Source organism: Sorex araneus, chromosome 1 (assembly GCF_027595985.1).
Source record: "Sorex araneus isolate mSorAra2 chromosome 1, mSorAra2.pri, whole genome shotgun sequence".
NCBI classification, from domain to species: Eukaryota; Metazoa; Chordata; class Mammalia; order Eulipotyphla; family Soricidae; genus Sorex; species Sorex araneus.
The window spans coordinates 392,269,635-392,297,307 of NC_073302.1; the positions used below are offsets into that span (position 1 = coordinate 392,269,635).

General features: G+C 38.6%; 1 protein-coding gene across 1 annotated transcript; it reads left to right on the plus strand.

Annotated features, from left to right (window-relative positions):
• The first annotated feature begins 1,685 nt into the window (after positions 1–1,685).
• On the plus strand, positions 1,686–8,796 carry STEAP4 (STEAP4 metalloreductase). Its single transcript, XM_004602279.2, has 4 exons — positions 1,686–2,138; positions 3,010–3,537; positions 4,844–5,008; positions 8,533–8,796. Exons 1-4 carry the CDS (start codon positions 1,686–1,688, stop codon positions 8,794–8,796), a joined length of 1,410 nt encoding a protein of 469 aa, XP_004602336.2.
• Positions 8,797–27,673: the final 18,877 nt, after the last annotated feature.

Here is a 27,673-nt window from a genome sequence, read left to right on the forward strand (position 1 = left end):
AGGAGCTACATCCATCTTATTGCTTAGAGCTATGTGCTGGAGGGAGGGGTAAGCTGCTATTGGTGGTGTTCCAGGAGTAATGTGATACCCAGGATTGAACCAGCATCAGTCACATGAAAAGACTTTTGCATTAATAACTTTACTACCTCACACCCATGACCCATTTGAATTTCTATATTTCTAAATTTTCTCTAGTGTAGTTGTGTTAGCTTGCATTTCCACCAGTAATAAAAGTGATCACAGAAAACAAATTTGTCTGATTTCCGGCTTTATTAGGAAGGTTTCTAGTAATAGGGGGAGGATTGTTGGGGCCATATTCCACATATCAGAAAGCACCTTAAGCCCTGGACTATCTCTCCTGCCCTTCTAATAAATATTTTCAACCATTATATCAGATTTTAGGTTAAGAGAGAGAAGCTTGGCAGACATGCAAGCTGTTTGCAGAAGGCTTGGGGTCACTCCCTGAAGGGTCCCGCCAATGCAGTGCTGTTGAGCTATGTGGTGCTGGGGAACACCAGAACACCCTCAACACCTCAGCAGGGTTTGAGGGCAACCAGGACCACACCTGGACCTGCTGGGAGATGGGGTGGGACATGAGTACCAGAGTCGCAATTAGTTCATTATGAATCCAAGAAAATACCTCTGACAACTGAGCATCCTCCCTAGACACAAAGAGGTACTCCACTCTGTGGGGTGGAAGGGCCAAACGTGTGGTGGTCAGGACTTACTCCTGGCACTATGCTCACTCCTGGCAACACTCTGAGGACCATATTCAGTGCCAGGAATTAAATCAGGCCAATTGCATGCAAGGCAAATGTCTTACCTACTATGTCTCTGGTTTTACAGAGAGGTATTTTGTATGTTAAAGAACTGTCTTTATATTCCCCCTTGCTATTATTCAACTAAGAAATGTTAAATGTTAAAATACCACCACTTAGTATACATAAATATGTCTATTTTCTACTTAAATCTCCTAACAGTAATAGATCTTCTAATAGTAAATTTATAGAATTTTCCTAGAATGATCTCAATTGATTACTGAGAACCTTCAGTTAGCAAGCTGTTGTATTCTGCTTACTAATTATTTGTTTAGAATTTTGTATGTGTCATTAAGTATAAATGAATCAGCCTATACTTTCCTTCTCAATATTTTGATCAATTTGATATGAAAATTTTTGAAACAATAAGTGCTTGATAAATTCAATGTTGTTAAAATATGAGTCCATAGTTTAAAAATCCACTAATTTAATTCTTATTTGAGTAAATTTTACACCATGACTTTAAATGAGATAAATATGAGAATGTATAAGAAAGTTTTCATTCCTTACAAAATTTCTAGGGAATAAATACACTTGAGAAGTTTATTCCAACAATAGAAAACATAATTCAGGGCCGGAGCGATAGCACAGCGGGTAGGGCGTTTGCCTTGCACGCGGCCGACCCGGGTTCGATCCCCGGCATCCCATATGGTCCCCCAAGCACCACCAGGAGTAATTCCTGAGTGCAAAGCCAGGAGTAACCCCTGAGCATCGCTGGGTGTGACCCAAAAAGCAAAAAATAAATAAATAAATAAATAAAAGAAAACATAATTCAATGATATTGTTAGATTAGAAATTTCATTGATTTTTTCATACCCAATGAAAAAACATTCACAGTTTGTTGGTTATTCGTATTATCTTTCAGTTATGGAAAAATCTACAGATGCAATTGCTCTTACCATGAATTCTTCAGAAAAGTTGGAGACAATATGTATTTTTGGAACTGGAGATTTTGGAAGATCCCTGGGACTTAAAATGCTCCAGTGTGGCTACTCTATTATTTTTGGAAGTCGAAACCCCCAGAAGTGCAATCTTCTGCCCAGTGGTACAGAGCTCTTAAGCTATTCTGAAGCAGCCCAAAAATCTGACATCATAATCATAGCAATCCATAGGGAACATTATCATTTTCTCACAGAACTAACTGAATTTCTCAATGGGAAAATACTGGTGGACGTCAGCAACAATGTCAGGACCAATCAGTATGCTGAGTCTAATGCGGAGTACCTTGCTCAGTTGGTGCCAGGAGTCCATGTGGTTAAAGCATTTAACACCATCTCAGCCTGGGCTCTCCAGTCAGGAGCACTGGATGCAAGTCGTCAGGTAAGATGAAATGGTGAGTTTGGGGATCAGAAATAAACAACAGGGGATAAGGCCCAGGCTATGCAGGCAGACCTGGTTTAGTCCCTGGCATCATATATTTCCTACTCCCCACCAAGCACAGTAATCCCAAGCACTTCAGTGTTCAAGCAGCATCATGTTTAGGGTCTTTTGTCAAACTGCCAGCCAGTTGTCCAAGAATAGCCACAGGGACCCCTCTTGGACCTGGGAGCCCCCATCCTCCCATGAAAGAATGTGCACTCTATCTTCCAAAGATCCACGTTTTAATGTGCACTTGCCTCAAAGATTCCAAAGAATAATTTACAAAACAAAATATGCGCTTACATTTCATTCTACTAATATGTGCCATTAATAGCTTTCTTGGATTTGATCAAGTGGGTAGTAAATTGTGGTTTCCCACTGACTTCACATCTGGCTTTCATTTAACAGAATTGAGTGGTGTCAGTGGAGGGTTTCTTTGTCAGTAACTGAAAATGAACATAGCTAAATGGTTGGTGGATATCCTATCCCACTCCTATTACCTGCTGTAAAACTGCTTTTGTGTATTTACTGAGATTCAAAGTAGTCTAGTGATGACTACTATTACCATGGAGAAGCAAGTCTTAGAATAACAGGATGTGCTTAAAATCACCCTCAACTTCAATTTTTTTAAAAAATTGGTAGGTAGCCTTTTTTTTGATAGCTTGTACTTAAGCATATATGTACAATGTCATCTTGCTAAACACATTAATTCTACATCCGTGTTTGAAAAGCAGGTCATTGTTGCATATCACTGTTCAACATGGTATCTAAGTAGACTTTAAAATCGTGATGAAAGGAGAAATAAATATAAAATTGATTTTTTTAATCTTAGGTTTTTGTCTGCGGAAATGACAGTAAAGCCAAGCAAAGAGTGATAGCGATTGTTTCTTCTCTTGGACTTACTCCGTTGGATCAAGGACCTCTCAAGGCAGCCAAAGAAATTGAAAACTATCCCCTACAACTATTTCCAATGTGGAAGTTCCCCTTCTATTTGTCTACTGCTCTGTTTATCTTCTTTTTTTTCTATGGTGTTATAAGAGACATACTCTACTTCTATGTTTCTAAAAAGAAAGATGTCACATTTAGTTTGGCTTATTCCATACCAAGTCATGTCTGTCCGATAGTAGCTCTCATCCTGCTTGGCTTGGTTTACCTGCCTGGCATCATTGCAGCCATTTTGCAGCTGTATCGGGGTACCAAATACCATCAGTTCCCAAACTGGCTTGACCATTGGATGCTATGCAGAAAGCAACTTGGCTTGATCTCACTGGGGCTCGCCTGTCTTCATGTTCTCTTCATAGTTTCAACTCCTCTTCGTTACATTGCACTGTGGCATTTTAAAAACATGACCATTACTCAGGTAAGTATCTACCCATTTATAATCTCCTAGTCCTGAAGTCAAAGAGGAAACTTACCATATTATGTTCCTCTTTATAATTACAGAAAATTTCTTCATCTTCTTTTTTTCTCAATGAACCCACTTGAAGTGCATGCAACATCAAGAATTAAAATTAGACTGAATTTACATAGATTCAGATCTATATTCACAGGATGCTGAAAAAATGATTTGAGGACTCAGGAAACCTAAAGACAGCTATTTGGATTGCTTTGACTGGCAATCAAGAAATGTAAACCAATTCAATACTTTTTATTTTAATTCACTGTGATTTATGAATCTGTTAATAAAAATTTCAGGAATTCAGTATTCCAACTCACAATCCACTGCCAATGTCTGCATTCTTCCACCAATGGCCCAAGTTTCCTTTCCTCTCCACAAAAGATCCTATTTTTATACATGGTCCTTTCTCTTGGAATTCAACTCTCTTACAAGAAGTCTCTCAAATATGTGTCACAGGAATAGAAACAAATACACAAAAGAGTGCTTATAGCTCCATTAATGTGACTTCTGATTGTCCTCAATAATGAAAAAAACTAAATAGTTCTGAAAAAATGTCAAATATTATTTTCTGCATAGTAAAAAAGTTCAGAGACAATCATCTCAGAAGTCTTAATAGTCCCAGAGGAAGTACTATGCATCAGTTTCTAGTTTAGAAATAACTGATTTTGATCAGAATTACTATAGTCTCAAATTTTGTTAGTCATTAATTCATTGGTAGTGCTCTGCTTGTTTCTCTACATTATTTTTCTAACAATTATATGGGAATTGCTTGGGTAAGAGTCACAACACTCCAGAGCTCTAAATCCACTCACCAGTCTATAGTACAACAGACTTGCTGCCATATACAATATAGAATGCATGAAAGAACCCAAACACTTTGCATGTGAATAATTAGCATAAAAAACCAAAAAACAAAATTCTAATGTAATCATTTAAGAACATAAAATTTTGCTTGGGGAACAAGCCATATGGTATAGGTTTAAATAAATGTTTACTTTGTTTTAGGATTTGTAGGGTCAATTAAAACTTCGTATCTAACTCCTTGAAGTCAACTTTTATAATAAAAGTCCATGCAGAACCAATTACTTTTTCTGCCCCACAATATATTTTAAGTATATTTTTCTCTTTTCAAATGATTATCAAGAATTGGCATACAACTTATCCTTAGAAAATTAGCAATGCAGAGGTGTTTTAAAGTTCCCTTTAAAGTTTGAATACTTTGCCAAAAAAAAAGTAATTAAAAATTTTGCTTATGATTTTTTTTCAGGTAGCACTCAAAAAAGAAAGTCCAATTAGTACATATAGAGCCTGGCTTAATGATTCATATTTGACTTTGGGGGTGCTTGGATTTTTCCTGTTTGTACTCCTAGGAATCACATCCTTGCCATCAGTTAGCAATCTGGTCAACTGGAGAGAGTTCCGATTTGTACAGGTAAGTACTTTAAGACTGAATATGCTTTATGTTGCAAAAGAAGTATGACTTTTAAAATTCTTCTCATTTTTCTTTCATCATGCAGAAATTTCATCACTTCCCTAGCAATTGCATAAAAATAGCAACTGAAACAAGTTCAAATTAGAAAATTCTAAACTCTGGTACAAGAAGGCAGATTCCATAATGACTTGATTTCCTAGTAAGACATCCTTAGCCAAGATTTCTTGACTCTACCAGAAGCATCACTAAGACTAGATATAAAAAATAAATAAAAATAAGGAAAGAAAGAAAGAAAGAAAGAAAGAAAGAAAGAAAGAAAGAAAGAAAGAAAGAGAGAGAGAGAGAAAGGGAGAAAAAAGAGAGAGTAAGGAAGAAAGAAAGAAAGAAAGAAAGAAAGAAAGAAAGAAAGAAAGAAAAAGAAAGAAAGAAAGAAAGAAAGAAAGGAGGGAGGGAGGGAGGGAGGGAGGGAGGGAGGGAGGGAGGGAGGGAGGGAGGGAGGGAGGAAGGAAGGAAGGAAGGAAGGAAGGAAGGAAGGAAGGAAGGAAGGAAGGAAGGAAGGAAGGAGAGGGAGAGAAAGAAAGAAGGAAAGAAAGAAGGAAGGAAGGAAAGAAAGAAGGAAGGAAGGAAAGAAAGAAAGAAAGAAAGAAAGAAAGAAAGAAAGAAAGAAAGAAAGAAAGAAAGAAAGAAAGAAAGAAAGAAAAAGAAAGAAAGAAAGAAAGAAAGAAAGAAAGAAAGAAAGGAAGAAAGAAAGGAAGGAAGAAAGAGAGGGAAAGAGAGAAAGAAAGAAAGAAAGAAAGAAAGAAGGAAAGAAGGAAAGAAGGAAAGAAAGAAAGAAAGAAAGAAAGAAAGAAAGAAAGAAAGAAAGAAAGAAAGAAAGAAAGAAAGAAAGAAAGAAAGAAAGAAAGAAAGAAAGAAAGAAAGAAAGAAAGAAAGAGAGGGAAGAAGAGAAGAAAGAAAGAAAGAAAGAAAGAAAGAAAGAAAGAAAGAAAGAAAGAAAGAAAGAAAGAAAGAAAGAAAGAAAGAAAGAAAGAAAGAAAGAAAGAAAGAAAGGAAGAAAGAAAGGAAGAAAGAAAGGAAGGAAGAAAGAGAGGGAAAGAGAGAAAGAAAGAAAGAAAGAAAGAAAGAAAGAAAGAAAGAAAGAAAGAAAGAAAGAAAGAAAGAAAGAAAGAAAGAAAGAAAGAAAGAAGAGAAAGAAGAGAAAGAAGTTATGTGTAGGTACAAAGGACAGAGAAACTCAAAAACAAAATTTCTTCTTCTGAAAGTTAATCTTTGCATAATAACATGTTGTGCGGAAAGGTTTATACTGAAATAAAGTTAAAAGCTAAGAGCAAGATGGGCTAGACTATCAACGTAATAGACTCAATACTGATCTGTTAGAAAGAAAACTGACTTTTTTTGGTATACCACCAATACCTCATTTAAGGTAGTGGGACAAAATGTTCTTATACAGCAGTGGTCCTGAAAGTGTGATACCAGGACCACCACCAGCAGCATCCACCAGAATCTTGTTAGGGACATAAGTCTCCAAACCCCACCTTGACCTAATCCATCAAAAACTCGGGAGCAGGACTGGAGCCATAGTACAGTGAACAGGGTGCTTGCCCTGTACATGGGCAACCTGGATTTGATCTCGAGCACGCACTACATATGGTCCCTCAAATCTTCCAGTAGTGATTCCTGAGCACATAGCCAGGAGTCAGCTCTGAGAACTCTGTTGTACCCCCCCCCCAAACAAAAAAAAAAACCCTCAGGAGGTAGTGGCCCTATAGTTTAATGGCGGAGGTGGGGGTGGGAAATGGCCCTCCAGACAATTCTGATGCCAACTTAATCTGAACCTGATAACAGACTAGATCATTAAACATCTGAAATTAGATAGATTTGAATTTTACAGAACTATTTGAATATTCTTGCAGTGTCTCCCAAGGGCCAAGAGCAGTTAACATTTCTCACTGAGGTTTCTTCACAGCACAAAGACAGAAATAGCATTGAGGTATAGAATTTAGACTAAACCAATGAACAAGAGTAAAGTTTGCTAGTTGTTCTTTATGTGATAGAAACTCACTAACATCTGCTTTTAGTCAAGAGCATATACTAGTGTAGTATTTCCAGAGGACATATTGTGTCTTATCCATTTCTGACCTCCGGAAAAGTAGAACAAGGAAAGAATCTTTCGAATGGGAAAGAAATCAAGGAAAATACTTATTCTAGAGATCACATGGCTTTTTCTCCTGGAAGGGAGCAACATGATGCTTGCCAGAGCCATGCCACCGGACTCCACGCCAGGCTGCTTCACTCCAGGTGCCCCAGAGGGGGGGGATGGTGAGAGCCCTCACATGCTGGGGTCGAGTCTCATGCATGAGTGAACGTATTCCTGGATCTCGGGGCCACAGACACATCATAAGACACTTCCTACCCATTCTCCAAAAGTACCACACCACATTTGATGGGGTTCAAATAGTAGGCAACAAATCACAGAGGGGCATATATATATATATATATGCATATATATATGCATACATACATATTTCCAGATATATATACGAAAGCCCATGTCACTCAACCTGTAACAACATGTTAGTGATATCCTAAAGAATGTCTTAATGGCTCCTGCCAAAATAGAACAATCTTCACACTGTTTCCTCTATGGATACTTTTTTATAGCATTTTCAGTGGTTTTTCGTAACAGCAATACAATATATATTATTTTGGTTGTGCTTTGGGACAGGGATTGGGGCTTGGGATGGAAATATCCCAAATTTGATGGTGGGAAGGTTTAATGGTGGTGGAATTGGTGTTTAAATATTAAATGTAATCAGATTTTGTGAACTACCATATAAAATTTTAAAATATTAAAAATAAAATACTTATTCTAACTAACAAAAGTGAGCTCTGCGAAACTTTCTCCTCTAGCCAAATTAAGACAGAGCCACCACGTCATTTGTAAGAGCAATTATTTTTTAAGAAAATATTTATCTTGGGGCTGGAGTGATAGCACAACGGGTAGGGCGTTTGCCTTGCACCGGCCTACCTGGGTTCGAATCCCAGCATCCCATATGGTCCCCTGAGCACAGCCAGAAGTAATTCCTGAGTGCAGAGCCAGGAGTAACCCCTGTTCATTGTCAGGTGTGACCCAAAACAAGCCAAAAAAATTATCTTGAAATTTGTCCCAAAAAAGATACAGGTGAAACTAATGCTGTAAAGATTTCTAAGATTTGTGGTTATTGACAGATATCATTCATTACCTTATAACATTTCACTTCAAAATATAAGCCATATTAAGCGGAAAAGATAGTACAGGTGCTAAGGCTTTGCCTCACAATGCAGCCATGCTAGCTGAATACAACCTGGGCTCAATTCCCTGCCCCTGGATATCACCAGATGTCACTTCTCAGCAAGGAGCCAGGAATAGGCCGAGCATCTCCAAGGTGTGACCCAAACCACCTCACACTGAAAATAAATCAAGTTAAATTAAGTTTGTTTTAAAAGTAGAGTGTTAATATTCATGTATTTGTTTCTTCTTCTAGTCTAAACTGGGTTATCTGACCCTAGTGTTGTGCACCGCGCACACCCTGGTTTATGGCTGGAAGGGATTCTTCAGTCCTGTGATTCTTAGATGGTATCTTCCTTCAACCTACCTGATAGCACTCACCATTCCTTGCACTGTTCTGGTCATCAAGTGTATCCTGATCCTGCCATGCATTGACAGGACTCTCAACCGGATCCGCCAGGGATGGGACAGAAACTCTGAGTCCTCAAAACCATCACTGAATAGAAAAACAAAAATTTAAAATAACATCCAATGACCCAGACTTCTGAGATATCATTGTATGTTTAAAGAAAAAAAAATAGTATCATTAAGTCTTTTTTCCCTCACAATAGCTGGAAGTTTATGAACAGGGAAGAAAACACTTCCTGACTTTGAGAAATTGACAGACTGACATTGATCCAACTTGATCTCCGGTTTGTAATGAATCAGTGTAAATTCTTGCCCATCCTTTTCCAGGAGGCAATAGGTTTCAGATCAAGATTAACTTTGTGGTTTCACACTAAAAAGCTTCTTTGTGTGCAACATATATTTCCTGAGCGTCTTGCAGAATCCAAGGGAATTCCATGCAACTTCCTTCTCTGGTTGCAGAGCTCAGGAGTGAAAGGGGAAGCTGTAAGATAGTGGCCACTGATAAAGACATTTCAGGTCTCCCTAAAAAAGAGGGACAAAGTGAAAAGAATCAGATGGGGGAGAGAGTATTCACGGAAATAAAAGAAATTCTAAGTATTGCCATCATAAAATCTGTAATTAAATATCAAATGTTCACCTAAATTTTGTGTTTACTAATTTGCATGTGTACTATGGGACCTATTTTACAACACTGTAAAATATCACAATTAAAAGTAATTGCAGGTTGAATATATGCACCTCTGTACGATTGTAGCAAGATTCTTTCTTTAAAAGGAATAGTGCAGGAAATATTAAGCAAAAATGGAAGAATATTCACTTGGATTTTGCCACAATATGCCATGAGAAAGGAAGGACTGGTAGACACCTTTGCACAGGAAGCTCAAATCAGTCAGTATCTTATCTAGCAAGCAAAATAAATTCTATAAAGTAACACATATTAGATTTAGTATTATTTAGATATTATGGTATGCTTTATAAATTATATATTATACTGCAAAATATTAATCACCAATGAAATAAAATTCTGATTAAAAAATAGCTTCTATAATTTTGTATAGTTTATTATGACTTTAAGCAGTGAAATTAAATGAATAATCATGATATGAACTTGAGTGATCTGTAAATGCTAAAGCACAATGGAAATTCTTAGGGCAAATATGTTAAACCAGTAGAAATTACATAAATTTGATTTTTTCTCAAGTTCTTAGTGGAAAGTAGGATGGAAGACAGGTTGTTCACAGGGTCACTTCCTGATAACCTTCAATGGGACAATCTTGGGACCCAAGGGAAACTCAAATGCAGTCTTCCCAAGTACCAAAATAACCAACGGTTTCAGGCGTGACAGTTTTCCACCTGCTCCACAAATGCCATTTTATTTTTCTTTTCACTCTTATTAATCATATATCAAGCATAACATTATATAAAGTGATTGAACTGTATTAAAACATTGCACATAATCCAGGATATCATAATATTTCTTTGGGGGGGATGGAGTTTTTTTGGGGGGGATGGAGAAGGGCAGTCTGGGGCCACTCCTGATGATGTTTAGGCATTACTCCTGGCTCTGTGCCCAGGGAGCTCTGTGCCTCCTGGCAAGCTTAGGGGACCTTATATAGTGCTGGGAATCAAACCCAAGTCAGCAGTGTGCAAGGCAAGCCCCCTGTCTGCTGAACTGTTCTATATTAAAAAGTTAGACTACTTCACTTGCTGGTATGTTCCCTGCATTCTAGACAATTTTATGAAGTTTATCGACTGTTTATTTTTGTATGTCCTCCCATATTAAGTAATAACTGCTGTCATAATGTGTATTCATTAAAGAACATTTTTAAAATATGTTCTGGTTTTGCTGGTTTTGACTCATCTGCCTGTTAAGGATTGTAACTGAAAGGCTTTGGTACAGAGTTGGAACTTCTGGAAACAGGAAAAAGTCCTTTCAGATATAAGGGAAAGGGAAGCACACAGGTTCAACAGAACACTGTGGATTTGCTGCTTCCCACAATGCACTCATAAATCAGCAGGCCTGTATAATCTCTGGGCATCTAGGGAGACCCTGACGGCTCTTCCCTTCGCAGCCCGGGTTGGGTGGCAGTCAAGCCGCTCGCCCAGCCGGGGTGGCCCAAGTCATGGGGCGGAGGGAGGAGGAAACGAGGGCGAAGCCAGTTGGTTGATCAGTTGCCGTTTATTCCATTCTCCCCAGGCGCCAGCTCCAGTCTCCGTTCTAGTCTCACAGTGCCCCTCATTCCCATCTCCTCCTATCTCTTCCGCTCCCCTGCTTTGCTCACAGGCACAATACCACTTAAGGTGTTTTTCTCCTTTCCTCAGTCGAATTTCCTCAGTAGAATTAACATCTTCATTCTACTCCTTAATATTAGTTATTTTTGTATGGACACAGTAAGAGATACATTGAGGCTTGTAGGGCAGCTCTCCTGGGAACATCTTGCCACAGACTTAGACTACAGTGTTCAGGCCAGATTAATCATTCCTAACCCTAGCAGGGTCCGAATCTAGTTATTACTTTTTTGGCTCATGACAGAATTTGTCCATGACCAAGCTCTTATCTTATAGTTAAGCAAAGATGGGCACTTTGGCCAGGCCCATCTCGATGCCAGGGTAGCACATAGCTCACCACTTGCCCTTGGTGAGCTATGTGCTACCAAGGCACTGGTCCATCCAGTCCCTTGTCGGGACCCTGATTTTGGGGTAGTAGGAAGTTAGGACAACTGATGCTTAAGTAGAGAGAACAGATGCCCAGGAGGAAAATATCAATTGGAGTCGATTAACTCTCATGTTACAAAAGCATAGCATTAACTGTCTTCTTGTGCCCATACAAAAAGGACATTGCTCTAAGTTAACTATGCAAAGGACTCAAGGAGAAGAGAAAAACAATATTTATAAGTTAGCAGAGCTCAAAGAAAGAAGTTACAAATAAACACAGAGGAATGGAAGCACTGTGATGGGAATAACCCAAATAAACCTATGCTTCCTATGGCAATGGTATCCTACACAGGTCTGTGAATTTCAATATCTTAATTGCTTCACCATTACTTTCAGAGACCAGAACTAATGAGAGGTAGGATAATATTACTGGACTTTTGTGAGATATAGAAAAAGAGGTTTTTCTTCCTTCAACCATATCCTAAACTATTCTCTATGACATGGATGAGAAAAGGACAATTTGGGACCGTTGACAGACAGAACACATGCCTAGAATGTGAGAGGCTCTGAGTTCAACCCCAGAATCACACGTCTTCTCTCCAGCACTAAGTGAGGTCCCATGAAAAAATAAAATGACTGTGTAACCCTCACACCCCTTGATCAGGACAAAATCATCCAGTGCTACATGTTTTCTACTACAAGGGAACAGTGGGATTTTAATGATGCTTATTGTTTATTATGAACTAGCCTGTGTTTAAAAAAAAAATTGGCATAGGGCCAAAATGATAGTGCAGTGGGTAGGGAGCTTGTCTTGCACATTGCAGACAAGTTTGACCCCATGTAGTCCCCTGAAACCTACCAAGAGTGATCCCTGACTCTACAGAGCCAGAACTAACTCTAAGCACCACCAGCTGTGGTACAAAGAACAACAACAAAAAGAATTTGACATAAATTGCCTTTCTTTATTCTCATAAAAATTCTTTGCAGGGACCGGAGTGATAGTGTAGCAGAAAGAGCATTTGCCTTGCACACAGCTGACCCGGGTTTCATTCCCGGCATCCCACATGGTCCCCTGAGCATCACTAGGAGTAATTCCTTATTTCATCTTTTTTTTTTTTCCTTCTTGGATCACACCCGGCGATGCACAGGGGTTACTCCTGGCTCTGCACTCAGGAATTACCCCCTGGCGGTGCTCAGGGGACCATATGGGATGCTGGGAATCGAACCCGGGTCAGCGGCGTGCAAGGCAAACGCCCTACCCGCTCTGCTATTTCTCCAGCCCCCTAATTCCTTATTTCAGAGCCAGGAGTAACCCTGAGCATCACAGGCTATGACTCAAAAAAAAGAATTCTTCGCAGTACTCTTATCTCCATGTTTAAAAAGAACTGAGCCTTAAAATCCTGAGTCCTAAGGGCCGAAGCAATATTAGAGTGAATAAAGTTCATACCTTACATGCAACAGGCCAGAATTCGATTCCCCCACACAACATGTGGCCTCCTAAGTCCCACCAGGAGTGATCCTTGAGCACGGAGCCAAGAGTAAGCCCTGAACACCACTGAGTGTGACCCAAAATAAAAAACCAAAAGTAAAATGTTAAATCCTAAAACCAAAGAGATAGTCTAGGGGTGAAGACACTTGCCTTTGCATGTGGCTAACCCTAATCAATCCCAGCACTGGCAGAAGTAATCCTTGAGCACTACTGGGAGTGGTCAAGGACCGTCCATCCAACTATGTATGTCTTGGCTAAAAGACACAAAAAAGCAAAATAGTGATGTCGGTGGGCCCCACGGGTGACTTACGTGAAGCGGGGAGGAGAAAGACGGTCACTTTCTCCCAAGCCGCCTCTACCACTCGGGACCCAGGGTTACTGGGTTCTTGTCTCGCTCACGGAAAAGAATTTCAGGGGTAGACAAGCAGTGAAGTAAATAGATTTTATTTAGAGGTTTCTGAGGGAAGGAGGAAGGGATAAGTGGAAAAGAAAAAAAATAGTAGGAGTAACGTGCTCAAGAAAGAACGCGGGCTTCTCCAAGGGTGGAGGAAGCTCTACACACATCCTAGCACTGGACATGAAAGCATGAAAGTACACATCTCAAGGGGGAAGATGCGGGTGAAACATGTGCTCGGCCACGTGGGCACAAGCAGCACATGGGCTCAGGCAGCATATGTGCGCACTTCCTTTGTTCAAGGTGTCTTTTATAGGGTTTCTTCAACCTGCCCCCACATGGGGCTTCTTTCCAGGTAAAAGTTCATTGCTAAGGTTACCAGGGAGGTTGGGAGTGGTGATGGCCTTCTTTGGGGAACCTCCTGGGGAGGGGCCCATTATCCTCAGGGTCTGCTGATGGTTTCCTCTGGGTCTTTTGTTTTCTTGAATCTGCAAGTCTTAAGAGTCTCCTTCCCAAAGACTCTGTTAAATCTCAATTTTCATTGCCAAGGGCCTTTCCCTATCTACCTGCCTACATCAATAGGAATCAAGGCAGACTGGTTCCAGGGTCATACCTTTCTATGTCTCAGTAAAGACCCTTAGACCGCTTGCCAAAGTGTCCCTTTGAATTCACATATCTGACTTGGATTTTTGCACCAAGGACAACTTTTATTCTATAAATATATATATATATATATATGTGTGTGTGTGTGTGTGTGTATGTATGTATTTATATACACACATATATATAACATAATTTTGTTTGTTGTTTGGGGACCATACCCAGCGGTTCAGGGTATGGGTGTCAGGGATTAAAACTGTCAGCCCAGTTGTCGGTTCACCTTTTCTAATTTATTGAACTGATAACTTCACAACTCCATTTGCAAGGCATGCTGAGTTGTGCCAATCGGCAAACCTAAGAGTCTGTTTAGAGTTTAGACTCGGGTTCTTCCAGAAGCATTGTGAAACATGGATTCTAATGCAAGTGTTTTATTGTGGGAATGAAAATATTAAATTCTGGAGTAGGAGTAAAGTGTGAGTTTTGAAGTCTGTTACTATCAAGGGAAAATAGAGTTGAACTCCAAAGAGAAATTGAGAAAGTGTATTAAATATAACTGGGAGTGTTTCCCACAAAAGGGTAAGAGAGGCAGGAAATCATATGCACCAAATTCTTATTTGCTATTGAGAGAAGATTCAAGGACACTAGCCTTCCAGCACTTGCAACTTTTCCTAGCCTGTTCTCCTGCAGCACTTGCCCCCTTGACTTGGAAAAAGCCCACAGGCAGAATGCTCCAGGGGATCACACAAACAGCTTTAAAGGGGAACAAGGATAGAACATGGGTGTGTGACTTAAAAATGCCAAAAAATCCTATAAAATATATGCAGAGAGTATGAACATAGTTCACAGTAGGGAAAAATGACTCCTTAACATATGGAAAGATATCCTTCCTTATTCATAAAAAGATGTTTGAAATCTGAAACTGCTTTGGGATGCCATTTCTCACTATCAGATGGCAAAAGTCCGAAAATTGGAGCACAAACCCTGTGGTTGAGCAGTGGAAACATGCATTCCCAGACCTCAAAGTTGAACTTCAACTTTTATGTGCAAACTGGAGCCACCTTATGGAAAGGAATTAGACAGTATCATTCAAAGAACTCACTGCTGGATCAGTTTTGCCCCAAGGGCACTGCACATTTATCCTACAGATATGCCTGTAAGCTCTTGAGATGAAAATAGGCATTATTCTTCCTTGCTCTTGTTTATGAATGACAGCATAGTAAAAACAATATGCACTCAAGCATTCATCTTTGAGACTGATTAACTGTAATACTTTCACAGGATGAAGTTTTCTGCAACTATTCAAAACAAATGAGGCAACTTCCTAATGCATATATGGAAGAATGTCCAAAATATATTAAATTAAAAATATCAAGGTAGATAATCACTGTCACTGTATCATTGTCATCCCATTGTTCATCGTTTTACTCGAGCGGGCACCAGTAACATCTCTATTCCTCCCAGCCTGAGATTTTAGCAGCCTCTCCTTACTTAATTTCCTAACCATTGGAGGCTCCTTAAGGGCCAGGGGAATAAGACCTGTCGTTACTGTTTTTGGCATATTGAATATGCCACGGGTAGTTTGCCAGGCTCTGCCCGTGCAGGCGGGTACTCTTGGTAGCTTGCCAGGCTCTCCAGAATATATATATATATATATATGTGTGTGTGTGTGTGTGTGTGTGTGTGTATGTATATATATATATAACTGTGTATGTATGTATATATACACATATATATTACTCTCTATGATTTCTTGCCTCATTACAGTCTGAACTCCATCAAATATGATGTGGTAATTATGGAAAATGGGTAGGAAGTGTCTTATAATTTCCAGGTCTGGAAAATGTCCTGGAGTGTGGCGGCAGGTTGGATAGTGGAGGTCAGCTGCCAGGGCTGGGTCCCTTAGGGCAGGGAGGGTTCTTACCCGCCCCACTCTGGACGCCCCAGAGTGAAAACAGCCTGGCACACTGACCCACACCACAGCCTGGCACTGCCACTAGGGAGCGTGCAGGAGCCTGACCCGGCAGTTGCACTGTCATCCCCTGGTGGCCCCACCCTTCCAAGGATGATCCAGCGCCTCTGGCCCCTTTGTGGCCGCTGGTGGACAGGAAATGACCCTAGTTCGAGTTTTTGCGCCTGCCAGCCTGCTCACGTGCAGATATTTTTTGATAAAAATAAACATTTACATTCCAAGGGTAAGGGCATTTTTTTTTAACTTTACATTTTTATTTTTGCGTTTTGGGCCACACCCAGCAATAATAATACAGTTAATTTCTTTTTGTAAATATGCATTTGTTAGCAATTGATGTTTTTTAAAAACTAAACTAGGATTTAAAATAAGCTCATCAAAAATCTTATCAAAAAGATTTTTGAAAAAGAGGAGTAGGAACAGAAAAATTGAATACCTCTTATGTACTGTTATTTTTAAATTATATTGCTTATTTAAATTTTAAAATAAATTTAATTGTAAACATATTGATTGGATATCTTTTATTCAGGCTAAATCTCTTCAGTTAATTCAGTCTCTGCTCCTGCATAATAATTTGCAATTTTACCTTCTTCTCCCACCTTCTTTTTTGAATCTCCTACAAACATTTCAATGTGACTTTAAACATAGTTTCCTGAGTCCAAAACAGAACTTCAGATATAAGGCATACCATATTTCACTGCGTAATTGTTGCACTTCGTTTAAAAAAAATGGCACAGGGGCCAGAAAGATTATACAGCAGATAAGGTGCTTGGTTTGCACCTGGAAAACCAAGGTTCAATACCCAACATCTATTATGGTCCCCCCAAATCCAACAGGAGTGATTCCTGAGCACAGAGCCAAGAGTAACCCCTGTGCACTTCTAGGTACAGCAGTAGGCAGAAGGGAGGGAGGGAGAGAGGGAAGGAAAAACTGGCACAATTTTTTAGAAGTGTCACATAAGGATCACGCTCACTCTTTGGCAAAAATATTGTTTTAAGTTGCCATAAAATCTCTGATGAGTAAGCAGTGAAACCAAATAGCCAGGCTAGTGGACAAAGTGACTATTGCTTCCCCACTCTGGATGATGTTTCCACAAATGCAGTTAAGCTTTCACCAGAATTTCTTAATAATTACAGTCACATGCTATCAGGATCAAACAACACACCTAAACTTTTTTTTTTTCAAAAAGCTCATACTCAGTGAAGTACCTACTGATACTCATAGGATATGTGTTTCCAAAACCTAATTCAGGATATCAAGCATCCTAGGTATATGCGCCTCTTTACTTGAGCTAACTCCCTGGCCCTGTGCCCACATTCTTTTCATATAAAGTGCCAGTTCCATCTCTCCATCACCTGAGCCATTGCCTCCAGACTTACTGTCTTTCTCCAACAATACCATCTGATCCACACTGATAACCAGGTTTAAAAAGTTTTTTAAAACAAGTGCAAAACAAAACAAAAAAAAATATGGAGTCCGTGTTTACTATCTTTGTAACAATCCTGTACATCTAAACTGTTCTAAAATAAAAGGTTTAATTTAATAATAATAGATCAACAACCCATGATATCCCTATTTAAGTTTATCTAAAGGAAATTAAATTAGCTTTGAGCATGAAAACATTTTAATTACATTTTCTAATAATTGTGTTTATCCTCACTTCTCCTAAATATAGCTTCCATTCAATTATTTTAGTTTTTAATAACAAATATAGAAGCATTTCATTTAACCTTTCACTTTAACCACAATATTTCACAAACTAGATAAATCCTAGAGATTATCTAATCTAATAAATTTATTTCACAGATGTAGAAACTAAAGCCCAAGGGAGGGGGGTGAAGTAATTTCTGCAAGGTCATATGGTGACATTGTAATAAAACAAAATGAAACCCCGGACTCAATTCCAATGCTAGGAATTTTTATGACTCTTTTGGAAGCGGGTGACTCAGTTGAAAACAAACTGATTGTGATCAAAATCAAGAGGGTCCAAAGTATGGGTTGTTCTAAAATACTATATATAGTATATATAGTGACTGATTTTGGGCTTTTCAGATAATGACAACTACTTTCCTGTTAAAAAATAAACAAGACTAAAGGAATGGCAACATCTAATGGCATACTTAGATAGTCTATGGTTCTGAGAATGATAAATAATGGCAAATAATATTTTATCTCCTTTCATATCCTCTAGTAAAAACATTTACATTACTAAAAGACATTTTAAGAATATCCAACAAAATTTGGTTCTTTAGCTCCTTATTTATATTTTCCCCACGTGAAAATTTTGTCAAAGCTGTTTTGATACAAGATAAATTTATAATAAAATGATTTTATGAAGTGTCTGAACTACATTTAGTAAGCTTCAATGACCACCATGGAGATTTCCTACTCAGATAGCCCTTCAAGATTGTCTGTTGCAAGGGACTGTAGTGATGAACAACTTCCCGTTGCCACATCTTCAAATGCATGACCTAATTCACAGATTCTTAATACAAACTATCCCTAGACTGCTCAAAGCCAATGGCAGGGTTTACTGATCAAGTAATGACTCCCTCAGTCAAGAATCTTCTGACAGACAAGCTTTGTTTGGATTTTTTCCTTTGATCCAGCCTAGAATTGTTTAGGGCATCACTTTAATATGAATCATTTCCTTCCCAATCTTTCCTACACATTTGTCTTTCACAGATGGAAGACCTGTATTGCAGTAGGAAGCTGCCTCTTGACCCATGCACATTATCTTTATTTAATTAGTAACAATATTTTATTTGGCCAAGAGAAATACCTTCATCGGCTGGAGCACAGACTCCTGCATACAGAAGGTCAGTGTTCAATCCCTGGCACTGCCCAGTTTGCTGGAGTCACCCACCACCCTCCACCCAAGCACATGGCAGAGCAGCCCCAGTACCACCAGGTGTAGTTAAAATAAGTAGAATGTATGGAGCTGGAGTGATAGCACAGCGGGTAGGGCATTTGCCTTGCTAGTGGACGACCCAGGTTCGATTCCCATCATCCCATATGGTCCCCTGAGCACAGCCAGGGGTAATTGATGAGTGCAAAGCCAGGAGTGACCCCTGAGCATCACTGGGTGTGACCAAAAAAGCAAAAAAATAAAAAATAATAATAAAATAAAAAAAAGTAGAAGGTATCATCTCCAGAAAACTTAGTTCACTGCATTGGAAGTTGTTTCACCAGAGTTTCCTTTTAATCTTACAAAGAAACTTCAGACATGTGATTTAGAATAATTTCTAACACTGGGAAATTACATAATGCTGGAATTAGGCTTCAAAGAAGTCACTTCATAAATTGTTCTCTAAGTATGCCATGATGCAGCAGTGGAGTTGCACAGTAAAGGGATCTACAAATTGCTGTTCTCCATTCCTCTGAGAAAAAAACTATCAAATATGGACTTTATCACTGTAAATTCAACTTTGTAATTCCATATATGAAATCAAGAAAAAGATCATTTAAAAATGGTTAAATGGGTGAATACTTAAGAATTTACACTGTGATATTTAGGAGAGAAAAAGCCAAACCATTTGTTTTACAAATTGATAAATTTCTGTTCTCCTAGAGCAGGAGAAGACAGTTAATGAACATTTTTCCCTAAACATGGGTGATGGTAAGTGCTCCAGGGGAAAAACTGAATCCGATTAAGTGAGCAGAGAAGAGAAGTTGCTATATTTAAGGTAAGTTTTTCAGGAAAGCATGCCTCATTAGATTATACTTGAGCAAAGGTCTAAAAAAAAAAAAAGAAATTGAGGGAGTGAAACTTTTGCATATCTAAGTGGGAATGCAAACCTGATCATTATGGGCTCCAGAGAGAATGAGAGAATGAGAGGAGAGGGAATGGAGATGGTATGAACAAGTTTGAGGAGTAAACAGTAAAATCACAAACCTAGGCAGTACCTAGAGGTGTAGATGCAGATGATGGAAACAAAAAAAACAGCTGTTCCCTGGTTGGAGTATAAAGTTGCAGAGCGCTTGCTGGGTGATGGCAGTTAATGATTTAGATGTTCGAGCATGGACAGAGGAGGACACTTAATTTAGCCCCAAGCTTAGTAATATGTGGAATATTAAATAAATAAAAAGTTATTGCTCAAAAATGCTCCAGGAATAGTGCAGTATTCTTGGGGGATTATCAATTCATTGAGGAGGAAGTAAATGAAAAATTCAGAGACTAAGTTAGGTAGGAAGGAAAAAAGATGTACAACAAATGGTGTGTTTGTGTCTTCCCAAAATTCTGATGTGGAAGCTCTATCCCTATATGATGGTACTTTGAGTGGAGCCTTTGGGAGGTAATTACGATTCCAAGTGGTCATGAAACTGTGACTCTCATCAGTTAAGTCTAAGAAAACTCAGAACAGGGATGTGACTCGAATGGCCAAGTATACTCCTGTCATGTAGAAGGTCCTGGGTCTGCCTCCTGACACTCACGCTGGATCCCAGCACCAAGACAGATAGCCCCACAATAACTTTTAAAAAGTAGGGGAATGGGTGCGGTTGGGCGTGGGAAACTTGCCTCTGTGTCCATGTGAGTGGAAGAAGAGTGGCTGAGCTTACAGTGGGCTGGTCACCTGGGAGCCAGAGCCTGAAACCTGCGATGTTGGCACCTCAATCTTGGACCTGCAAGCCTTCTGAACTACAGAATCCGTTTCTGTTGTGCAAGTCTCAGTATTTTGTCAAGGCAGTGCAAAGTGACAGAGACAATTCCCGCAGGCGCAGCGGACTGACTCAGAGGAGAGAGGTTTGAGATGGTCTTAGCGAAGGGGCAAGCCTAATAAGGGATTAGGCTGAGAAAACCTGCAGATCTCAGGATTCCATGAAGCAGCAGCCAGGCAGAATGGAATAAGGTTATGACAGTAATCCCTCCGGGGAAGAGATTTACAAAATGGAAATGGCAAGGACATTTTGGTGATTAATGGAGGGAGAAAGAATACAGTCACATGTGCTTGTAGAGAAACAAACTTGCAAATCCAATGTGGAAGAACCTGTTTTCTTCTTTTTCCTCTTTTTTTTTTCTTTTATTATGGTGCAGGAGATTGATCCTAGGACCTCATACTGGTGAATCCTGAATTCTTGGTCTGAGTCACATCCCTAGCTTGAGAACCAGTGTCTGTAAGTATCTAGGTACCCAGTCAGTAGCAGACTAGGTCAAGCAGGGGCCCGGCTGTGTGTGGCTGCCTTAGACATAAAGGGTTAAGCAACAAGTAGAATAATCAGCAAATTGTCTAGAAACAGCAACCCTCATATTTCTAGGATGCAAAATGATCTAGCTGCTTTGGAAAATAGTTTGACAATTCCTTAAATGGTTCAAATGATAGCGTTCCCATGTGATAGCACTTTCATCCCTAGAATCAAAAGCAAATGTCCACACAAGAATTTATATATTCATATTAACAGCACTGTTTGTAAAAACCAAAAAGTGAAGACACTCAATATATCCAATTATTGATGAACAGATAAGCAAAATGTGATATATTCATATAATAAATATTTCTTTGCTCTAAAGGGGAAAAAATGGTGATGCATGCTGCAGTATGAATAAGCCTTGACATCAGAATACAGGAAACAATTATCAAACAGAGATGGGGTTGGTGAAGAGAAGACCAAAGAGACTAAAAGATATATGGGACAGAGAGTCCAAGGGACATTGGTGGTAGTGGGATGTAGTAAGTTTGTATATCAATGCCACAAGTTTTAACACTATTGTAATCCTCTAATCTATAATAAATACAATTAAAGTTTTTTAAATATAAAATAGACAGATCTTTCTGTAAACACTAAAAAGAAAAAGAAAGCCAAACCCATACTAGTAGTTTTCCAGATGCTAGAAACACACAAGTGGAAAGCATTATAAATTATTGTTAATAACTTTTATTAAATTTTATTATTTATTAAATGCATTACATGTTATTTAATTTAATTTGATAAATTAAATTTATTAAATATTATAAATTTATTAAATGTTATTATTTCTATTTAGATGAATAATTCTCTAAAAATAAAAGCAAAACTCACTAGGTAGGTGGTTAAGGGGAGAGAGTAAATATTTCGGATGAAAGAGAGCTACTTGAGTCCCATTAGCTAGGTGTCTTAGAATAGATTTGCAAATATCTCCTTAGAAGTTAGCTGATTTTTCTAGTTCTGTTTCTGTTGTTTTAATTAAGCTAAAGATCCTGTCGATGTTTATACTTAATATAACTATGGCATTTCCAACCGTTCTCTCAATTTCTAAATAGCATTTACAGCCACAGTACAAACATTACATTGTTATAGTTTTCTTGATGCCAATTCATTATATGATGACGTTTAATGCCAATAATAACATATGATGGGAGATATGAGAGAAGTGGAATAGGGGAAGCATGGGTACAAAATTTTAGTTCTGAAGATCTGTGGAGATGTTCCTAAAATATCTTCACACTCAACTAAGTGAAGTACTTTGAGGACCAGAGACAAAGTACAGTGGATGAAGCATTTACCTTGCACAGAGCTGACACCTGCACTGGGCACTACCATGTGTCACTTCTGAGCACTGATGGGTGTGGCCGCAAACCAAAAAGCAAGCAATAACTCACTTTAAAAATAAAAATCCAGTGTGAGGAAGATAGCTCAATGGACTGGAAGAGATGCTTCCATGTGAGCTTAGTTTGATGTTCACACCCCAAGAGCACTGAGCTGCAGGTCACTCCCCAGCATCACTAAGCATAGCCCCCAAATAAAAACAACAAGAATGAAAACAGAAATTTATATTAAAGCAATGTCTATCAAGCAACAGTATTTGTACAATATACTCTATACAGGAAACAAAAATAAAAGAAATGATCAACTATTACCCATCTGATTTATAACACATTCTACAGTTCACATTAGTGTAAATGATTTGGATTCAATATTTTTAGCATCTCGTATATGTCAGAAACAAATATGACCATCTTCATGAAGTAACCATCCTCATAAGTTTTATGAATTAGTGATTTATTTTCTAGTTATTAGATGAAAGCAAGTTGGTTAAAATTGCTGATTAAGGGGAAAGGAAGGAAAGCAATTACAAAGCAGGTAAATTTGGGGATCAGGAAAAACCTCTCACCTTATCCCCAGAGAGAGAAAATAAGAGTATCAAAAGCTCTAATGAGTTAGGAAGCGGAAGTGGAGATGCAGTGTGTAGTGGATAATTGGGTTAACTCGAATCTGAGCAGGATGCTATAATTATCCATTATCATTAGAAAATTAATGTTAAATTTGTCACATGTCACAATGGCATTGTGGTTGTCACAGAAAACAATTTTCAGAGATGTTTAATGATGTGACTGGAGGCAAAATGACGTGATGTTGTTTAAGTCACTTCAGGAATACAAAAACAAGAAGTGAGGTAGAAGGGACTCAGGTGTTTTTGCTTATGTCAAATGTTTGTCTTCTCTGGAAATTTTATTCAAACACTCAGAGGAACTTTTGGCTCTGTTTCCCCACTCGTGATAATTCATCTTCTGAGAGCCACATGAGAGCAGACTAGAATTTAGTTGAGCTGGGAATTTAATATGACGGAGGCTCTTATCTACACTGAACAGAATATGTCATGTAATTTTGTTTTTCTCAGTTTTTCTAATGACCTGTAGCATACATGTTAAAACTTATTTATATGCAGCTTAAAATATGTACCAGATATTATATTCAATCCGCTTATGAGGACAGTGTACATCTGTTTCTCCTTCGTATTTGGGCTTTTTTTCAATGTATTTTAATCATGTTTCACTATTTCTAAACATTTATCTTATACAGTAGAGATGTATGTGGATGCTCAACTCCAAAGGCAAGAGAAACAAAAGCAAAAACAATCGGAAGGAGCTACATCAACCTAAAGAGCTTCTGCATAGCAAAATTTCTATCAAAATGAGAATATATCTGAAAGGAGGCAAATAACTTGTACATATTACATTAGGCAAGGACTAAACATACAAACTGTACAATGAAATTTGTAAAACTCAGCAACAACAAAAACAACAAAACAACAACACAATGTAAAAAAGTCAATAGAGGATCAACTAGACACTTTTCCAAAGAAGACATTTGTTGGTTTCACACACACACACAAAAAGAATATTGATGGTCTCTGGTCTCTTATTATTAGGGAAATATAAATAAAATAATGATTTTAAAGGTCATTTCATAGCTGCAAGAATGGGTATAGAGTATATGATATAAAAAATGTGGGGGCTGGTGATGGCTTAGGGGCAAAAGGGCAGCTGCCTTGCAAGCACAGGGCTGTGAGTTCAATCCTCAAATCCTCAGTACTGCCCACATGTGTGCAATCAGTCGCAGCCAAGGAGTGTGCAATCTTCTGGGTATAGTCAGTGCATTAGGTGCACCACCCCTAATAGGTGCATCACAAGGAAAGAGATGTGAGAACCAGGTATCCAAGGCCTAGCATGCACCCCTTTGAGCACCAGAACAAAAGCACAAAATGTAACCTCTGGCAGGTAGAACAATTCTCTCTCCTTTCTCCTCTCCTCTCTCTCTCTCTCCCCCTCCCTCTCTCTATTTTTCTCTCTCCTTCCTCTCTCTCTCTTTTTATCTCTCTCCTTTCTCTCCTCTCTCTCTCTCTTTCTCTCTCTCCCTCTCCTCTCTCTCTCTCTGTCTCATCAACACATGGTAACCAAGTTGACAAAAAGAGGAGGAAAGAAGAAAAGGGAAATTAAATAAAGGGAACACCTCTGTTTAAAAAAAGAGAGAAACTAGTCTTTGTGGATATGGAGAGAAAGGAACATTTTACAAGCCTTGCTGGTGGGAGTGAAATTACTTCAGCTGTTCTAGAAAGCAGCAATTTTTCAAAGTCCTTGAAAAATTAAAACTTGTAAGTCATATGAACTAGTTACCCAAATACTGGGAATTTACTAAAAAAAAAAAAAAACCAACATTAAGAGCCTAATTTGGAGAGATAATGTGCACTCTCATGATTATTTAGGCATTATCTACAATAGCCAAAATGAGCTAGAATCAACCTAAGGATCTCGGAAGAGATGATTGGATTAAGAGGTATATATGTATATAAATATATACATATATATATATATATATTAGAAAGTACTATTCAGTTCAAGAAAAAGAGATGAAATCCTGTCATTTGCAACAACCTGGATGTACTTAGAGGATATATGCTTAGTGAAATATGTCCAGTGAAGAGAAACAAACACTGTATAATTTCATCCTGGGTGGCATATAGAGAAGCCAAGTGAATCAATGAGCTAATTAGAATACAAGTTTTAGACCAGTTTGTGGCTACCAGAAAGAAGGTAAAGGAAGTTGCTAAATCAGACAGATCTAATTGTGTGATAAAGACGAGAAATGCATTTTTAGTGGTGAATATAATAGAAGACATACACCTGTTGATGTTTAACAAAGTATACTTGAAATGTCTTTTAAAAAGCAATATTACTTTTATAATAAAAAACAAAATAATTTTATATAATTGTATATGTCATATGTTTCTAGTTGTATATTTTTCTGTTGTTACTTCTGTCACTGTCATCTGTCACTGTCATTCTGTTGCTCATCAATTTGTTCGAGTGGGCACCAGTAATGTCTCTCATTGTGAGACTTTTTGTTACTGTTTTTGGCATATCCAATATGCACGGGTAGCTTGCCAGGTCTGCTGTGTGGGCGCGATACTCTCGGTAGCTTGCCGGGCTCTCCGAGAGGGGTGGAAAAATGGAACACAGGTTGGCCTTGTGAAAGGTGAATGCCCTACCGCTGTGCTATCGCTCCAGCCCGTTATTATTTCTATAAATGTGAAATAATTTTTACTATGAACTTTTTCTTTGATATGTAAAAATTTCTTTGATATGTAAATATCGGTCTCCACTGTGATCTGTCCAAGATATTTTATTGGTCATATGTCTAGATACCATGCTAAGCTCTATTTAATTTTCCTTGTTTTTTTTTTTTGCTTTCTACATAAATGACTATATAATTTGTTGATCTATTCATTTCTTATACATTTCTCTGTCTGGTCTTACCTGAATGACTAATGTATGTAACAAAATGTTAAGTAACAGTGGTAGTAGCAGAAAAAAATTTATTCTTAATTTTAGATAGATGTTTTCTAAAGTGTATAAAATAAATACATACTTTCATCTGTTGTTTTATTTTCCTTAAAAACCCCTTAGAGGTAACAATGTTGCATTCTTTATCTAATTTTGTTTATTTTAGGTGTTTTTATTTTGTTCTGTTCTTTTTTGTTTTGGCACCACACCCAGCAGTACTCAGGGCTTATTCCTGTCTCTGCACTCAGGCTTGTGGTGGGCTGGGAATCTAACCGGGTCCACATTGTGCAAACCAAGCAGGCCACCCACTGTGCTATCTCTCCAGCCCTCTGTAGCTAATCATAAAACTAATACCATAAATTGATTAAGTTTTATTGACTGCAATTTTTTTCCTGTAAAGCTAAAATGACTTACATTAATAGTAATTGGTATTATACCGATCTTACATGTGTTCTACAAATCATAAAAAAGTAATTACAATACAGTATTAAAATATCAACACTAAAACAAACCAAAAAATCAAGAAGCGTGATTAGCAATAAGCTTCAGAAACACAAAGTTCCAAAATAAACGTGATGTCGCAGTGCCACCTCATGGACATTAGCGGTGTAGCACTGTCTCAAGCGTTAATGAAATGAGACATTAGGAGGTATTGGGACAAAACGAAATGAAATTTTAAACTCTAAGAATGAATAACAAAACTAATATTTGCAAACACTGAATCACTGTCATCCCGTTGTTCATCAATTTACTCAAGCGGGCGCCAGTAATGCCTCCATTCGTCCCAGCCCTGTGATTTTTTAGCAGCCTCTCCTTACTTGTCTTTCCCAATGATTGGAAATGTAAATAAAATAATGATTTAAAAGGTCATTTCATAGCTGCAAGAATGAGTATTGTGTATAAGATAAGAAAATGTGGGGGCTGGTGATGGCTTGGGGCAAAAGGGCCTTGCAAACACAGGGCTGTGAGTTCAGTCCTCAAATCCTCAGTACTGCCCACATGTGTGCAATCAGTCGCAGCCAAGGAGTGTGCAATCTTCTGGGTATAGTCAGTGCATTAAGTGCACCACCCTAATAGGTGCAGGGTCAAGGGAATGAGATCTGCTATTGTTACGGTTTTTGGCACATCAAATACACCACGGGGAGAGCTTGCCAGGCTCTGCCATGCAGGCAGGATACTCTCAGTTGCGTGCTGGGCTCTCTGAGAGGTATATACATATACATATATATGTACATATATATATTTCTCTATAATGATGTGTTTGCAGCTGGGGTTCGGGAATATGTTCACTCATGCGTGAGGCTCGGCCAGAGCATGTTGAAAGCAGCCTGGAACTTGGCAGTGGTTGGGTAATGGAGGTCGGCTGCCAGGGCTGGGTCCCTTGGGGCGAGGAGGGCTCTCACCCGCCCCCTCTGGGGTGCCCAGAGTGAAAACAGGCTGGCTCGGAGTCCAGTGGCATAGTTATGGGGGTGTCATTTTATGCTCTCTTCCGGGAGAAGCAGCCAAGATTTACAGTAGAAAGTATAAATCAGTGAACTCTTTTTACACTTCCCCTTCTAGAAGGCACAATATCACTCCTTAAAAAGATGAGCTTTGAGGTTGGGAGATAGTTCAAATATAAGTGTACAATCCTAGCATCAGTAAAGCCCCAAGTTACATACCCAGTCAGGTGCTGTCATAGCCCAGTAGAGCCTTGATGTGCTCTATGACCTTGGGCCTAACGACCGAACCCTGCCTGCCTGTCCCCACAGCATTACTAGGGGAGGGCTGTTATGAAAATTTCAGTAGTATCATTTAAAATTTTCCAAGTTTAAAGACCTCACCTTTATTTTATTTCCATAAACA

What these genes read in the sequence shown, in the direction of transcription:
- STEAP4 (XM_004602279.2), top strand. Translation starts at nt 1,686, where the DNA reads ATGGAAAAATCTACAGATGCAATTGCTCTTACCATGAATTCTTCAGAA. An exon ending in AAAACATGACCATTACTCAG is followed by an intron (nt 3,538 to 4,843) that starts GTAAGTATCTAC and finishes ATTTTTTTTCAG; the next exon opens with GTAGCACTCAAAAAAGAAAG. An exon ending in GAGAGTTCCGATTTGTACAG is followed by an intron (nt 5,009 to 8,532) that starts GTAAGTACTTTA and finishes TTCTTCTTCTAG; the next exon opens with TCTAAACTGGGTTATCTGAC.